The following is an 18,737-nucleotide window of genomic DNA, read 5'->3' as shown; positions in this document are numbered from 1 at the left end:
GAGGGAGTTGCATGCCCTGCTGGATGTGATGGAGTGGGTGACGGAAAGGGAGACAATCATTCATGTTGTACCATCTGATCCGAGTGAAGAACACTTCCAAATTAAATATGCCAGTTTGTACAAAATGCATAAGTAAGGGAAAGCAGGCCACAAGGTTATCCGTTTTTTGTGCCTCTCTTTTCCTAGAAGCTACACACAATGTACAATAACTGCTAGAAAATGACATAAAGTAGAAGAAGAACATCAGAATCATGGTGCCAGTGGTGAAAATAGGTAAAAAATGTACAGTTCACCATGATTTTTGGCAGGGAACAGCAAAGAAGACCTTGAAAACCAAGAACACACGAAGAACTAGGGAGAGGACGTAGCCTTACGGCTAGAGCTGCCGACTTTGGATCAGGGGAAGCGGGTACAAGCCTTAGCGACGGCTCAGCATCCTGTAATTCTGAGCAAATCACTTAATCTCTTATAGTCTAAGACTGGTGCCAGGTAGGGTTACCTAGCCCCTAGTCTTTCCCAAACTAAACTTGGGAGCACAAAACAACAATAAATTGAAAGAATCAATAGCTATAAGCACACGTCTGAGATAGAAATTGTTTTAATCCATGTTCCTTCAGACATTCCTCCAAAAGGAATTAGTAAGGAAGAGAGGCTGAACAGGAGCAGTAACTCCAGAGAAGACCAAAGAGGTGCAATTCCAGCATTTTATATTACCCTAATAAAGTTAAATAAGATGTAAGAGAAAAAACAGCAAGCGAAAAAAAGTTAAAGATTGGAATCACTGAGGACTCCAAACTACTCCTGCCAATCAAAACCAAACAAACACGTAAAGATGCATATAAAGGAAACAAGAGGTGGCCTGGGGTGGGGGTTCACTCTTTATGGGTTATGTGAGGGGTGTGGCCTTTAGCGAAAGGTGCCTGGGCTGCGAAGATGGGCAGAACACCTCATAGAGTAAGGAATGGGACAAGGAAAGGAATAAGGAGATAATAAACACTGATTTTCTAAGACAGTGAAATATATTTAAATTTTTTTAAATGTGTGTATATTTTTCATTTTAGATAGTTGCCTTGTATCAGCTAACGTTCAAAATCAAAAAAATTTTTTTTTATCTCAAAGGCCATCTTCCAGCAAGAATGATACTGTGTCTCGCTCTGCTAATGCCCTTTGGGGGAAGTCGAGCAAACGCATATTCTATATGGCCCATTTTTAAAATTAAAGTCTATTGGTCAGATTATATGGAGAAAAAATGGCCTGTGTGCATTTTGTCTAATGGCCTAGCCGAATTTGTCATTAGATTTTTAATAAGGTTTACTAAACTCAAAATACTATGAGCTCGGTTCCTCAGATGTTAGTGTGTTATTCAGTCAAGGCTAGTGTTTGCATTTTAACAAGTCCTACTTTGTTAGTTCTCTATGGACCTTACAGTGTTCTTTTATTTTTAATCTAGGCTGTCACAGAATATCAAACACCGTGACCACAACATCATTGTAGCCATGTCTTTGTTTTATCTAGAAAGTTGTCTGACATTTGTCATCATTTTAAAAGTCCTTAAAATTGAGGAGACTCCCAACTGTTTTTTCCATAGACTGTTATCACAGCATACCTCCTTTATTTTTTATAGTGTGGTGAGAGTATTGGCTTGTTTTTTTGTGCTTATATTAGTTTGTCGGGCATTGAATCGATTGTTGTTGCCTTTTTTTCTTTGTAATGTGTTTCTAAGTGTTGGTCATTTGTGTTGTTGTAGGGTTCACACCTCCAGGAATGGACAGATCCTCGCCCGACAACAGTCCAGTTCATGGGTTGGTGCGTCAGGCCTCCATCACTACAGGAGCCAACATCCCCATAATTACTGAGCTAGGTAAGAAGTGCGCAGCATGCGAGTGGTACTAGGGCAGCATCTTCTCCTTTCCGCTTATCAGACATGCCCAACCAAGTGCCTGCAAATGGGTTAGACCGTTGGAAAAAGATGTCTTTAATGCCAACAAATTCAATGTTACTGTAATGATACGCTACAGAATAGAAATTACACTGCAGCTCCGCCATGTTGTATTTACCTACCTTGAAGATGAAATGTCACTTCAGCCATTACTATGGGCAAAGCAGAAGAGTGAACAAGGCTGGATCTCGCACTTCAATCACAAAACAATTTAGCTCTTCAAAACAGAGGATATGTTCACTCTTCAGGATGCGTTTTGACTTCACTAGAGGATGTGTATTTTACCCGTTTGCACAACAAGTCACATATGTGATATGTATTTATTCGCTTGCAAGCTATGTGTTTTGTTACACAACTACACTATATTCACTCATGTGGGAGTGTATTCAGTTCCAAGCTCATGTGTTTTCAATTACAGAAAGGAAATATAATACCAAGGATACCCTTTCCCCTACAGATTCATTTGTTTACAAGACCCCGGAAAAATATTAGTGCCCTTTTGAATAGTGTCCATTATGTCCGAGGTTGATGAACCGGTGCTTCATGGTATGAACTACAGGCAATGCCACCATGATATATAATTGGTGCCACATCACCAGTGTCCCTCACTTCCATTTAACAAATGACTGGGGTTCGCTCTTTAAAAAAGTACTTGAGTTCTACTACTATCAGAAAAGTAGTGAAAATTAAAAATGTTGTTCACATTTACCATCTTAAAGTTAACAAAAGACTTTCGTGGATTGAGTGGGATGCAGATACAAAACATTTTGTCCAAAAAGACACATATTACCTTTCTTTCTGAGGCCTTTTCAAAAACAAACTCTCAAAGTGGAAGTTTGTTTTTAAAAATCAAATTAACTAAATACCCCCACACACAAGGTTGTTTTCCCTGAATGTGAAGGTCATTATTTGCATTTTTCTTTTCATCACAACCAGGCTAGTCCTGGTGGCAAATGGACAGAACAGAAGGACCTCAGACCATCATCTCTAAATAAGGCGTTGTGTGATTCCCTTGCTTAGACGGCCGGCACTCAGTCAGGCCATTGGAGTAAGCTTCTTATCGATGAGGGCCCTGTCAACAGAAATCCAACAGCCTTCCTGACTCTAAATAGGCAGGCGGACCAAGAGTTTGGCAGACAGAGTACTTTATCACGTTTGTGTCTGCCAAACGGGGTAGGACTGGGAACGGAAACCGGCCTTGGCAAACTGCTTGGCCGGCACCCCTGGGGGGGGTGGGTGGAGGGGGGTGCGGCCGAGCTGTTTGCTGTGGCCGGGTGCGGCCGATTTTGTTACAGGAAGCCTATATTATCGGTCCCCGGTAACAAAAACGGGCCCCCAGGCGCTTAAAACCGGCCCCCACCCTGGCATCCCACCGGCGAAACGCCCGGTGCCCGCTACAGGCTAGTCCGGCCCTGCTGTCAAACCCAAAATGAGGACCATAGTAGTCAATAAGCAGATACAATTTGACTGGTAGTTACTTGTATCAGCGACTGGTACGAAAAACAAACTTAGGAAATTTCATTTGAATTAACCCTTTTCTCTTCCACTAGAAAACTATAAAATGGCAATGGGATGCTCTCACCATACATTTCCAAAACATGATATTCTGTATTCTCAAAGCTCTCTGGTTCAAAGGTCTTTAGGTAGGTTGTTTCATTGTGCTGTCTGAGAACTTGCCATCCAAATTGGTTTGTTCTGCAGGGATTTATTTCTTGAGTTATTTCAAGAATTACATGTGTTCAGCTGTGTATCAGAGCCTCCTGTCGTATAAGGTAGAAATGGAACAAATTACAATTATATAAGTGAAATAAAAAAAACATCTGCATGTTACAGCAGTAAAGCATAGGTTGTTCTGCTAAATAACTCAATCCCTATCAGTTAAGTGTTGTATTTAGGCATCTAACCTTACTCTTTAAGATTGAAATAAGTTAACATGGCATGAATTCGTGTATTCAATATTCAAGAAATCTGGAAATCAGAAGCCCTGCTGATCTTCTCTAATGCAGAGTCACAATTCACTGGATGTCACACCCTCACCGCTGGAGCACAAGTAGTGTCTGGGTCTGCTGGTCCCACATTCCCTTCTGCAGTATGTATGGTACCTGCAGGAAAGGCCTGCTTCTGCTTCCAAGCGTAAACTCAGTGTGACAATTGACCTCATCTCTGGTATGGAAAAGGTGACCTATAAAATGAGATTCCTTCAGATTAAATAAGATTTTGCAAGAGAGTTTACCTTTTTCTATTGACCTTCTCCACTGCAACTTCATTCCTTGGATGATCAGGCATTGATATCTTTGGGCCTTCGCCATTTATATGTCTATGCCCCACGTTTCTGATGCAGCATCTTAGTACAGAGCTGGTCCATCAGATATACGTTCCTCTCAGTATTGTGGTGGGCTTTGAAACCCTCCAGCATGTATAAAAATTCAGAAATGATCAGAAACCCAGTACTACTCAAAGGCCTGCAGAATAACATGACAGAACAGTAGACAGTGGCAAACTTGCCGCGCTGATGTGGTAGCCCACTGCACCGCATTTGGCTATACAGACCATTTTAGTCTGCCTTAAAAAAAAACTGAAAACATCAATACAAGTCGGTGGGTATATTTATTCCTCACTAACTAAGTTCATAATGTTAAGCCATGAGCTCTGATATAACACTTGGACTACCCTAATATTGAGTCTTTTAAACATACGTTTTTGATGTGTACTGCCTTTCTCCAAGACTAGCAGACGACAGGAGAGATATTGAATTCCAGTACACTGCTTCTAATTCGGAAAACAAAAATTAATATTTAGAAGATCTGGTCAAAGCAATGCCTCCAGGGCAGTCAAATAAGTAATCTCCTTTGCTAGATTGTGGAATATTGCGACACATGTTGTACGATTTAAACAGAATAAAAAAATCATAACGATGATGTACTCAGTTGAAGTTGAAATTAAAATGAATATACCAAAACGAAGAACAGCATCAAGGGAGAAAGACTACTTTTCTTAAACTGGCCTAGCATGATGGAATGGAATGAACGACGTTAGGGGTGCAGACAAGTGCCAATGTCAATAGAAATTGAACTATTAAGAGACCACAATTTTATTGAAAGTGCTGAAATAGTTTCTCCATGAAGAGTACCAAGGAAGTGAATTCATTTGGAAAAAGAAATGTTCCTCTCTTTAGAATGTAAGACCATCTTAATGTAGATTTACATCACTGCTATGTTTCGCAGTGGCTATAAGCAATGACATCCTTTAAGAGTTCCACTCGTAGAACCGCAATCAATGTGAAATGAAATTCTTAGATACTTTCACAAATTAAGCAATAGAAGATATCTAAGAGCCAGATCCTTTCATTGCCAGGAAGAGCCTCAGCCGTCAGGACAATCTCTTCAACTGAGGGTGGGCAGAACAATGTTGGTCTGTTCTTCCCCTCTTACAGTTCGAATCGACAGAGGGCATTTAATGAGTCCTCTAGGAAGCACACAAAAGGCCTCATGGTAGAAAACTATTTGAAGAGCCACTGGAAAGCATGCAGGTGCATTTTGAATTATTTGTGGACATAAGATAACAAGACAACATCTGCCACTTTTCCAAAGCTCTTATATTTGATCTCCTTTTGTTATAGATTTGTTTTGTGAAACAACAATAACAGGGACATCCCTGTTACTGTAAGGCCCTGCAAAACAGAGACTTAGACAATTTTGAGGATCATCTATCCAATGGCAATGGATCATGTCCCAGTATTGCTACTGAGTGATCCCGATTTGATAGACAGCTGCAATAATTATTACAATGCTGCTTTAAAAGACCCCTTAGGGTGCTACAACCTCTGCTTCTTACTAAACAATTTCCAACAAAAACGCAATCTCCTGAATTTAGCTCCTGAATTTAGTTCTGGTGAAAAGGGAACATCACCGTTATTGGGAAGATATGCCTAGTATGTTTACTGTGATCAAATCTAATGTATCTGATTCAAGAGGTGGCACTCGATAGCCGTGAACTGGAAAAGAGTAGGAAACATGTAATGTTGAATTCCATTTAGATTGTGCTACAGTGGTTAGAAACCTTTTCCAGCTGCTCTTGATGCATTTTGAATGAGCCTTCTTCTCAATAATGACATTCAGGCTGGCAATAAAGACAAAAATAAAAAAATATAAACATAATAGTTAGCCACCAGCCACTGTTATCAGGCATGAGTTGGGGTCTTGCTATTACAAGGAGATAGGGAGGGAGCAAATTGAGCTGTATAATGTTTAGCATTGTTTTCTGACATCAGCACAAACGATTCAAGTGATGCCATAGTCCGACATAGATGGACTGTCTCATCACCTGTGGGCTGTACTCTAATATGTATTGTTATTAGCCGATGTAGAATGTATAATTGCTCTGATACGCTCTGCACATTGGACATGACCTCCACGCTTTTCAGGTAGGTAAGAGTGGTTTAATGCTAAATATCTCTACTGAGCTGAACCAGTTTGTGAAGGACTAAAGTCAGCAGCTGAATTAAAATAACATTACCGCCTTTAAGTTTATTTAGCAGGAGTGCTGTGATCCACCATCAGCAATGGAAGAGACTTCCTACAGAAAAAATTCAATTTTAATCTGTCTTTCACCGTAAACGGTCAAGTGTTAGTCCCCAGGTTATATGAGCTGTGATTTCTTGTTTCAGAGTGGACAAAATGGGGGATATCAATTCTACTTCCACAGGTTTTTTTCTCTTATCAGGATCGTAGCATGTGGGCATACACTGTTGCACCGCGGGAAAAGTGGCACTAATCCAGAAGGTGGCCCGTTGGCATTTTTATGCACTATATGTTCTTTTCTTCAGAGATCTGGCTGATCCATTCCCTCACCTTCTTTCTTTCTACTCTTCTTCTCTTTGATAATTTGCTTATTAGCTAAACCTGGCAAACTGCTCCCTTTGATTTCACTCAGTCAGGAAAAAAACTGTGGAACGCACATTCCAATGATAACTGAGCTGGGTAAGAAGAGCCTCTCTTGTTCACGTCTGTATGTGTGTGTATGTGTGGTATCTTCTCTCCTACCCACTGCCATCAGCTTGTTTTTCTGTTTATTTATCTGGCTGCATCAGAGGGGCAACCCTCCAGGCATTGCTTTTCAATGTGTTTTTGTGATTTTCTGGTGGAAAATTGACTGCCTTGTCTTGTTTTTTTTTTTAATAGTTTTTTTCACCAAACATCAGTAAAAATCCTTTGATCGCACCAGTCTGATGGCTGTTTCCATAGCATCGTTCTTCACAATTTCTTGTTGGGATATTTTTGGTTGGCGCCAACACTATTTCTCAGTTCCATGTCCCTTTCCACCATTAGTACGCTGTCATTTTGAATGATATCTCTTCACAGTTTCAACCAAATTGAAAGGAGAGATAACGATTTTTTCTTTAAAGAAAAGTATAGAAGTAGCTTCAAACCATCCTGTAAACTCTATGTTTGTTAGGTTTATTATTGATATTCCTGATGAGTTGTTTTCTACAGTAACAGGAGATGAGAACAGGTCTTCCAAGTTGAAGGTTACCATGTCTTATAGTTCTATAATAGCTGATATGCTGCTTGGGCATACACTACACTGCCTTTGATTACCAACTTGTGGTCAACTTAGCTGCCTTCTTAAAGCATAGAAAGCTCGAAACAAGAGGCAACAGCAAGGGCACAACATGACCTCTAACATGTAAGCAAATGGAATTGATTGATGATATACTTATCTGTAAGGTGCAAAGTGTAGTGGTCAGATTTACTTCAGTTTACCAATAAGTTGCATTAATGCAGTTATTCAAATATGTTGTGTATAGATGGGATATATATTGAGGTGCAATCAGGCAGGGGAGATGGAGTGGAGAGACAGAATATGCTGTAGTAATATGACAGTGAGAATTATTTTAAATGACGTCCATGAAAATATTAGATTGAAGGAATAGTTGGAGCTGCTCAACATCAGTTTCACACCATAGTCGAGATATCAGGACATGGTACTATTTAAAGTGACAACAGGAATAGATAGGTTTAGTCCCCTCATGAATGCCTGTTTGTTGCATGAAAGTTTGAGCATGTGTATGTTTTGGGGGTTAGGTGTTGGTCATGGATCCTTGTGAGAGATAAGAATATTTATCTTCTAGGTACAGATGGGTCATTGTGAAGAAGGAATTATGTGGGATGCAAACAGTGTTATGACTTCCTGCCTAGTCAAGGAGGATGAAAGAAAGTACATGATTGTAGTATATTTTTTCACTTGCTAAGGGGTTGTGCCTTTTCAATTAATTGGAGTGAGGCTAGGAATAAACAAGATTTGAAAATTATATCAAATGGTACACTTCCTCCTAGATTCAACAACTTAGAGCATTAATTGTCCTCAGTAGTCTAGGAAACTTCAGTGAATTACCTTTAAAGGTAGTGCTCACTTGAAATGCCTACCCAGTCTGTGTGGGGCATTCTTAAGTTATTTTTTTTTCTCAAGAAATTACTGTTTATGAGTTTAAGTCCATCTCCGGTTTGGTGACCATTACAGATATATTCATTGCTCCACTTGTAATGTAGTTCTTAGTGACCGACCATGCTTCAATATATTTTTCACTTTTAATGTGTCAAGTTTGCCAGAGAGAAAGGTGACTTTTGACTTCTGCGTTCTAAACATTGTCTTCAAACAAGATTTCAGAAGCAGATGGAGACAATTTACAATAATTTATGTATGACATATCTTGATCCATGAGAGCTTGATGTTTCAATTGTAGCAGCCAGGAGTAAGTGGAGTAATTGCCTCCCTATTGTCAATGACTAAAGGTCATCCTCATATAAAATGTGTGCTTTGTCTTAGCTCTGACCTTGTTATAAACTACTTGATCTGTAATTGATTTTCTTCCTGAATACTGAAGGGTAGGGCTTTGAGAGCTATTTTATTAGTAAATAACTGGAATTTCTGCCTGATGCGGAGACTGATAAGTGGTAGTCTCTAATGATAATAAAGATTCACAGATATTAAGATTGGCCTCACAGAGTATGCCACTCTTTAGATTTTGGAGTGTGGTTCATAATAGGAAAAGCATAAAGGAGCTGCATGCTCCGACATCAATAAAATGTATAGGGTTTTATATTCTATGTACTCCTTGCACCTTTCGCATCTGCCAAGTCTTTCATTCTCAGACTTTTCTATTGAACTTCATAGTAATATTTCATCCTTTATCCTATGTAGAGCCCTGTTTTGCATCATGACTGTCCCCCTCATTGACAGCCCTTCCTATTGTTGACTTCTGTGTTCTCCTCAGAGAACTCCATACTACTAACAGCAAGGATCACTTCATAATTGATGATCATGCCTACTTGATTGTCAGTGCGAAGGCCATTATCAGTAACAGTACCACTATCAACAAAAAAAACTATTTTCACTGTTGAGAGAAATTTTTTTTTTAAAGTAACATATCAGGTGGTTTTGTGGAGGGATATTAATGTGGGAATAACCTAAATTCTATATTTACTCTACCACATACAGAGAATATTAAGGGTATGGCAGGGTGAAAGTCCAGTTCATGCTCTTGACGGTGTCCATATGTTCCATTGTGATCAAGGTCACGCATTGATCAGCCTGGATATGAAGATCAGTAGGATGTCCTCATGAAAGGTGACGGTCATCAAGATAGAAATGACCGAGGGGAATATCGTTGGGAAAGCAATATTCATGCCGAAAGAGATGCCACTTTTCACATGGCAGAAAGTTTAACTACCTAATGAACAGACTTTCTCGATGACGATTATGTGTACATTGGAATAACAAATTCAGAGCATTTGATTATCCGCTGCAACATACTTGAAACTATGTCAACTTCTTATTCACCATTGTGCCTGCACGCTAAACGAAAGTCAGGCTCAGTGGCAGAAAAGTTTTGCCCAATGCAGTTTTCTCATATTTTCTCCAAACATGAAGTGTAGAAGTTTTATGTTCATCTTCTCTAAGTATGATCACAAGATGCAGAAGAAGGTGGGCACATTCATTAATTATTTTCCCACTGACATGCGGATGAACTGTTAGCATGCCTCAAATCACTCTACTAAAGCACTGATGACTTAACGGAATCATATTTTAGCAAGTACAGTGATCAATTACTGCCTAAGATGCAGTGCTGGTTGACGTCTATGAGAGCTAGTCAGGAGGCTGAAGTTAGAAAACTAGAATATAGGAAAAGTGCACTTTACTGACTTTTAAAACATACCATGTAATGCCCATTAGTGCCTTGTCTCAGTGTATACCATTGTACCTTTGCCCCACAAAAGTCATTTAGACATTGCCCTACCAATTCTGCAAAATTGTAAAATCAAAGAGGTCAAGAGTCCCACAGAGCTTCACAATGGTCCCAAAAATAAGCTTGATTTATTTACTTTCCTTCCCAAGCATAGCACTCCTAAAGGATGAAGGATGCAGTGGAGGCTGGCAAGTATACAGAGTGGGGAGGTAAGGCAGGCAAATGTGTGGTCGGTGCGTGCATGCATGCAAGGTGAGTGGTGAGTGTAAATAAAAATAAGAAATAACCAGTTACCTTGCTTGCTGCACAACGTCCAACGTCCTCCTTGCTCCAGACCTGTTCTGCTACGTCTCATCCAGGCTACACGGGCTCAAGCAAATTCCCCTAACCAATCCTGGCACTGCTCTTGTGCTGTTAACCAGCATGAGAGAAGCACCAGAATTAGAGGGAGCGGCCTCTCCCTGCGCTGTCTGGCTGGCTGTTGCAAGACAACAGGCCAATGAGACATGCACAATTTAAACCTAAGTGTACAGCCAGCCCACCATGCCGCCCTGCTGCAGCAATGACACTCGGTCCAGAATGGGTGGATGCAAAATATAATGGTAATAAATATGCTTTATTACAATTTTTTTAATCTCTGGGGCTTCCTGGGGGCATGTTTGGCAGTGGGGCAATGCTATTCCGTCCTTGTGGAGAAGCCACTCTGGGAAGTATGACTTTGTTCTCTCCAAGTTGAAAAGATCTGACATCAGCAAGAAGGATGCTTGCATATGTCAAACTATTGGGTATGATAGCATGCCAAAGAAAGCCTTCATTGAGTATTCATTTGTTGAAGAATCATTTAATGGTTCTAGAGAAAAGAGTGAACACTCCATTTCAGAAGCAAGCAAGAAGAGTAGGACAAGAAGAATCAAGCGGCTTTCTCATAGTACTGCGGTGTTAGAAGAGATGGCAGTAGAGTCCTGTGCAAGACAACCTTGGTTCTTTTACACCTTGTGTCCTCAAAAGCAATTGTAATTGTAGGAGACAACCTGAACACTAATGAGGGGTTACAAAGATGCTCCATCAAAAGAATAATGGTTCGATGACGACTGTAAAAATGAATTTCAAATATTAAAGTTTTGCACAGTATTGAAATATAAAGTTTATCTAATGTTCATTGTAATTTTGCATTAAAACCACCGCCTGTAGCAGGTTGCTGGTTCAGCTCGTTGAACACTAACTTAGACAAACATCTGACACTGTCCACAAGGAAGATGTCATATAAATCTTGATCACATTTAAGAAGTCCCTATTCTGGTGCACTGTTCAGTGCAAGCTATAAGAGTAGTTGATCTTTTGTGAAGAAACAACCAGATAAAACTACAACCACACTTCATTCTCCAGAGGGCATGTGAACAACGAATGCAAACCATTGCTTTAAAGTTGAGAGTGGTCTGGCCTTCAAACTACATATGGAATCAGCACCCATCAAGAAAATATCATAATCAGTCTTTTTGTGTGGAGTAAATCCCAGGAGAAGTTTCGTAATGAACAGGTCCGGACTTTAGTGGTGATCGTATTGAATTCTTTATCAGTCGATCCAAACAAGAAAATCCAAATATACACGTAATTTCTCTTTTAGATGGTCTAGCCTTGAGGTCATTCTTTTATTACCTAAAGAACAGCAAAGTGAAAGTCCTGATGGACAGCTTCACTCCAGTGTGTAATATCAGAAAACAGGCAGGTACAAAGTGACTGAACCTGTCAACATAAGTGAAGGAATTGTGGAGATAGGGACAAGACTCAACATCCATATGATGACAAATCGTATCAGAGACTCACAAAATGCAGTTGAAGAGCTACTTAGCTCATGAGGTATTGAAAGAAATGATGATAGGTAGACCACGCTGTCTGTGGGAATTTTCAATTGGATCAATTCACAACAAACACCAGCATCCAGGATCAAAGGGTAACTTTTTTTCTTTAACAAATGTATTGCTATTTTCTGCCAATGATTTATCCACCGACTTTTAAGTTAAAAAACTGCAAGACAGAGAGAACTTCTCTGTATGTCAATCAATCCACCAGATATGGGGAAAGTTTCTTAGGTTGATTCATCATCTTTGAATTTAAAAGTCTGACTACTAATGTTCTAAAGTATGACTGTTAGCATCTAACTAACGATGTAAATAGATAGGAAGATGTCTTCAAAACATGTGCTGTGTGTTACAGAGACATCAAAACTCTCAAGCCCATTGCTGTGAAAAACTTTCAGTTTATTCCTTCTTCATTGGTTTTAACAAAATCAGGCATAAGGCACATCGTCAAAGGGATACATTTGTCAACCATAACAATACATTTATGTGGAAAACATTCAACCTATCTTTATTAATGATCTGGTAGTAGCCATTCATGTAGCATTCTGACTACCTAGGTTGTAGAACTTGACTGTTACACTCTAACTTGTGATATGTACATACTTACATTCTACAGCCTCCATGACATACCTGCTCAGATTGAGTTGCTTTGTATTTTGCTACCATGAAAAAGTGTTTAATCCATTGCTGTGTCAATCTTTTCAAATTGTTTTCACTTTTCCACCTTTAGCAAAATAATGTTTAAAACGTGTTTGAATGGAGGCAAATATGACAGTCACATAAATATGCATGCATAGGAAGCATACAGACCAACCATCTTTATTCACTCATCCATTAATCAGGAGATGCCTTTCAAGAATCCATCTTTCAAATAGCCTGTAGATCTTTATGGATTTGATTGATAGGCAACATTCATAGAGTTCTGACTAACATGCAGGGTCCCTTGGTGCTGTAACTTGCTATTTAAGTTATAAACAGTTTCAATTTGAGGCGTTTTTCATGGAAAGTGGTACTGAGGAACTATAGAATCAAGTAGAAAAGTAAGCAGGCTACAATCATTTGTGACAAAGAAAATGTTACCTCTATCTTCAAAAGAACGTGGTAATCAGGATGCGCACAGTTAATCCCTGACGATTTATCAGATCTTCCATGAACCAAAGGGTCTATTTGTCAATTATTTTCTCCAATCCGTCATCTCATGCAGATAGCTGCCTGTGCAGATGCCAAGAGAAGTAAAAGGTGAAAATTGGAGGGGGCCGGATGTTTAAGGTCAAACACTTTATAAAAAAGTGTTATGCAAGATGGATGGAGTGACTATTGCTATCTGAAATGGAACCTACCATTCTCTGGGAAACTCACTCTGCTTGGCAAAGAGTGCCTACAACATAATTTCTTGCTAATCCGTCTTTGCAGGGAATCTAAAACATGGCTAAACAGAAGTCAGGTCTTACATGTGCAAAACAGTACTGCAAGGACCTCAATGTCAAGGTTGCAAATCACTTGAGACACCTGGTGTGCTAGAACCTCTTCAGAGAATACTTCACCAATAATACCATCAACAGCATATAAGCATGATGGTACTCTGTTCTAAGCATGTGAATCCTTGATTACTTCATTGCAACTGTACTTCTCCAGCATTGATAGCTTTCATAGATTCATATTTGATCTCATTGGCTTCCCCAGGGTGCCAAAGCCTGCAGGAGAATCGCTTTGACCCTCAGGATAGGACTTAGTCTCCAATCTAGTCACAAATTAAGAGAACACGAACCAATAGAAAGCCCAAGGATATGGTGGGAATTTAACCACATGTACAATTAATGATACCCACAAAGGAATTTCCAGCCTAACAATAAATAATCAGAATATGGAACTCTTTAAAAGATACCAACAATTGTGAACAACAGCCAGAGATAAGTAGCCTATTTTTGTCTGACGAGGTTGAGATCTCAATCGAGGAAATACAATTTCAGCCTCTTTATGCAAAAGAGCTTACTAAGGACTTCATGGAGTGGCTGTGGAAGTAAATCTGGTTGTTTTTGCCTTCTTGTTTGACCTTTTTCATATTGCCTGGCTCACTCTGAAGTGCACCTTGACCCCAATCATCCAGGTCATGACCTGAGGGCCTGTTCACTGACATACTATGATGTCCAGTGCTGTGGAAAGGAGGGTCATGCCAGGCCTGACACAAATGTGCTGGTTAGGGAATGAGATTATATGATGTTGATATTTGGTACTACTTACAACCTGAACATATTTTCAATGATACTTCAATTTGGAATAACAGAATTATTTTTATGGAACCCTGTGTCATGTGAATCTCATGTGCAGCGAGAACAGGGTAAGGAATAGGCATTTCAAGTAAAAAGATTTGTTGACTTTTCAGATTTATATTGTGCGAGCAGCTATAGACTAGGCCTGGGCGGAATTCGTAGAGTTCTACGTGGAACTCCGTAAAAGTGCTGAAAAAACTCCACCGCGTTCCACGGAGTTCTACAAGCGGCGGAGTACGGTAAGACACGCTGCTTGCTCTGCTTTTTAGCATTGGGAGTTTGTCTTGTGCTGTAAAATCAGCATGAACAGCACCATGCGCAGCGCAAGAGGGCGCTGCTTCTCCCGGGCACTCGATTAGATGTGCTAAAACTTTGCTTATGAAGAAAATTGTGTGCAAAAACATTTCTGGCAGAGAATTCTTCCACCAATAATGTTTTTCTCCAGCAACACCTACTACCCATGGGATATTTCAAGCACAGCTTCTTTTAAAAATTGTACTTATCCTGTGATGTTAGCAAAATTAAAAGAAAAGCACATGAAACCTGAAAAGCAATGCACACCCTTGAGATAGATGTGACGTGAACTACTAGCATACAAAAAATACTGGCACTGGAATTTGCCCAAAACACCCATAGAGTAAGATGTAGCTCACCACATTCTGATGCAACATATGATCTGGCAGAGACGCAAAGATTTGACGATCACCACTTCAAACAGGTATAACTGAAGTCTTTAACTCTCACCCAGGATGGGTGACTAGTCATGCAGTTGGAAAAGGATGTTTTTCTTCTTTTTTCTGCTTAAGAGCTCTACAGCTCTTACTTTTCACTTTGTTTCTTTGTTTATTCAGAGGTCATTCACTACAAACGTTTATACATGGGAGCATTCTTCTTCTCATGTGACTGAATATATTGGATTGAACTTTCCTTGCCTTTATGATTTTCTCATAATTTCCTCCAATTTATATCAAAATGTAGGTGACCGGCTATCTATAGATTTCCAGTCAGAAAAGGCAACTCCTAAAAGGAGTGATTTAAGGAATTCTCACATACTGAAAATCCCCACAGAAGTAAATAAAGTTAAGCTCTGCTTTCTGTGTGGCACCCTATAGCCAAGACTTCCAAGACGGCAGCCTGGTCGCATCGATCTAGGCTTCTGTGACTGTGCTTTGGGATTTCATATTGCCTCTTCGTAAAGGCAAATATTTGACTATAACTTTAGTCCTGAATCTTAATCAGCGGGTACATGTTATAATTGGTGGACCTCTCTATACCTCTACCAATATAATTCAATATTTTCAGACAAGCTAGTTCTCAAAGAGGGCCAAGATGAAGATGGTCAGGGCGTCAATTTATTTACTCTGAAATCATACAACAGCTTTCAGTTTTTCAGTTCACTAATAACTAATATTTTTCAGTTCAGTTGCAAATGATGAGCAGCCTTCAGGGCAGGTACTGACGAAGGGCTGATTGATGCCTAAGTATTTCTTGACATATTTCTGCCATGTTGAAATTGTTTGAAGGTCAGGACTAAGGACATTATGCTGTCTTAGAAAATTGGAGCTAACTGGTAACCTTCTATGTATCTATATTTCCAACTTCATGTCCAGACTGCAAACTGCAATCACTCACAGGATGCATTGGCTGCTTGAGCCTCACCACACCAACAGGGTCAGGCTACTCTCATCACATAATACATACCATATTACTGTTGTACTCATTATACTCTTTTTTTTAAAGTCTAGAAGTGACATGGAGGCCAACAGAAAACATTATTTTCTGCCTCGGTGACCATCTTAGTATTATCTCATCACTGTATTAACCACAACATGGGTACTATGCCAAGTCAGGTGTTCATTATTACCATTGAATATGCTAATGTTGCCCATTCTGATCCATTGAATGTAAATTTACCTGATGAATATTCATTGTGGAAATTCTGCAAGCCTCAATGGCTTCTACTCTATGAGGTCCACGTGGGTGGCAAGGCCAGCGCTCATATCCTTAAATGTGTTGTGGGTTTTTATTGCAGGGGGACATGATTGCTTGAGCTTTATCAAAGCATCCTCCGTGTCATAATTGTACAAAGGACACAAATCAATGTTATGCTTGTTTTACAAATTGTTGCCCGGGGGATCGGCATTACTTTGGTTTAAGACGTCACACCTGCAATGAACAAACACTACATTTCTGTGCATCAGTTCAACTCAAGCCAACTTATATATCTTTGTAAATCTCTAGTGAATGACTCGAATGTTCAGTTCTTGGACCAAGATGATGATGACGATCCCGATACCGAACTTTACCTCACGCAGCCATTCGCATGCGGGACAGCGTTTGCTGTGAGTGTGCTGGACTCCCTCATGAGCGCAGTAAGTCAATATACATCTCTGTCAATCCTTCTGTGTGGATTCTGAGCATACACTGTCATGCAAACTATGTAGTACCTCATGGGCTTGTATGATTTGCATTGAGTTGCATGTCTTCACTCAAATGAAGACTATATACTAAAGTCTGTAACCAGCTCTATTGGTAACCAGCTCTGTTGGTAATTACAAACAGATCTTTCTGAATCTGTTGCTTGTGGTGACTAATCCCAGAAAGTGTTACTCAGCTTTTGTTTTCTAAGGTGGTAAACATGAATCTTTTTGGTCTGATAATTCTATTTGTAATGTTATCTGCATTTGTGAATTGTGGGTATTTTACTTATGTGAAGAATGAATATCCATTAGCATGAAAATGTGTTCACTGCAGCAGTGTACTGAACAAGTGTTCACTAGTGTGAATGGTGAGTATTCACAGTGAGGTGGATACCCTCAACTTAGAATGGTGGATTTTGACTAATGTAAATGGGCATCCACTAAGGCACCTGATGGCTATTCGCTTGTAAAGCATGTGTATTCACTATCTACAAGTGTGGATCATTGAGCTTCACTGATGAGAAAGAAGGGTAGTCACTACTGTAGGAGGTAAACATTAGTGCACACGATGGATGTGTAATTATGTATAAAGTATAGGTATTCACTAGTGTTGCAAGATAGTTATTCATTAGGTGCAGGATTGATTTAACTTATGAGTTAAGGTCGCTATTGACTACAAAGATATTTACTAGATATTCACTAGTGTGAAGTCTGGCCCTCCTGCCCTACCAGATAGATTTTCGATATTATAATTTGTATTCACTGATGTGCAGCATAGCTCGTTAATAATGTGTCGAGAATGGGTAGTCATTGGTGGGAAGGAGGTTCAGTAGGGTGATGAATAGGCAAATACAAGTGCAAATAATCAGTATTCACTAGCCTGCTGGATATGTATACAGTGGAAGGATGGATGGATGGTCGGACAAACTCAAATACACCTCACATAGCACTTACAATATCTAAGTGCTCCAGCGTAGTCGCTAGTCGTAGCACGCTCCGTCCCGCAGCGGGGCGGGAAGACCCCGATGATGAAGCATTACACCAAGGGCCCTTTTAGTGTGTGAGGAGCATTTTAACAAATACTTTGTATGCCTGTCATACCTTGGCTCACAGGAAACCTCTTAGAGGTGGATCTTGTTGTTTATTTATACCATTGACTGGAGGAGGGTGCGTCCACCTGAGTGCTTTATAGCACTACCTCTTCACTCCCTATTTTGATTTTTGTTTACTCTTTGGACGGACAAACAGACAGATGGACGGAGGGATAGATGGACGGATGGACAGACGGGCTGAGGGATGGATGGATGAATTTAACTGTGAAGGAAGGCAGGAGATGCTTTATTTATGTAATGTTACTGCTGGATGCCTGACTTAACTTGACAAACAGAACAATTTCAGAAGAGGTGCTACACGGCAATCACTAATATCAACAAAACAAAGGAAAGCAAAATTCCTTGCTGCCCCCACAGAGTTTGCTCCTTGGTTAATGGTTCATTAAAGAAAGCATTGCACATGCAGCATGGCTTTAAACATACATGTTCTGCCACTGTTTGAGTTTTACTTTTTATCTAGCAACATGCCAAACAGTAAAGCACACTTTTCAATCTTAGGATTTTACTGGACTCTCCTGGATTTTGGCAGTTTTTGTCTTCTAAAAAGGCAGTGCCGGGGATGCTTTGCTCGGTTCTATTTGGTGTCATTAGTCCACAAGAGACAAGCCAGAGCCAGACATTTGCCTCAAGCTAGGCTTGAACTCTGCTTGGCTCGTCCACCCCATAAGGAAAAGTTTTCATGTATGTGCAGGATAGGCAGTCATTAGTGAGGAGTGTGAGGATAGTCCAGAAGGTATGTTGATAGGTTGTCATGGAGACAGGGGCATGATTGAAAATGGCTAGTAGGTGGCACAGGAACATACATTGTCACCATGTAGGTTAGCAGGATGATTTATGTAGCGTCATGTGTGCCTGTAGAAGTAGATACCCCACAAGCAGCAGATTTTAGCAT

General features: G+C 40.0%; 1 protein-coding gene across 9 annotated transcripts in view; it reads left to right on the top strand.

The window, feature by feature from the left end:
* KCNMA1 (potassium calcium-activated channel subfamily M alpha 1) overlaps positions 1 to 18,737 on the top strand; it is a 1,464,982-nt gene that overhangs the window by 1,336,355 nt on the left and 109,890 nt on the right. For 7 of the 9 annotated variants that reach the window (XM_086922098.1, XM_086922095.1, XM_086922094.1 and 4 more), the window contains 2 exons: positions 1,748 to 1,861; positions 16,555 to 16,685. In XM_086922098.1, the coding sequence (XP_086778224.1) occupies positions 1,748 to 1,861; positions 16,555 to 16,685 (245 nt within the window). Of the gene's footprint in view, positions 1 to 1,747; positions 1,862 to 6,834; positions 6,919 to 16,554; positions 16,686 to 18,737 lie in introns of all 9 variants that reach the window. The other 2 variants (XM_086922093.1, XM_086922099.1) reach the window with 1 other exon arrangement.

The sequence above is a fragment of the Lissotriton vulgaris genome, chromosome 5 (assembly GCF_964263255.1).
Source record: "Lissotriton vulgaris chromosome 5, aLisVul1.2, whole genome shotgun sequence".
Lineage (NCBI taxonomy): Eukaryota > Metazoa > Chordata > Amphibia > Caudata > Salamandridae > Lissotriton > Lissotriton vulgaris.
This window is presented reverse-complemented; position numbering and strand designations above follow the sequence as displayed.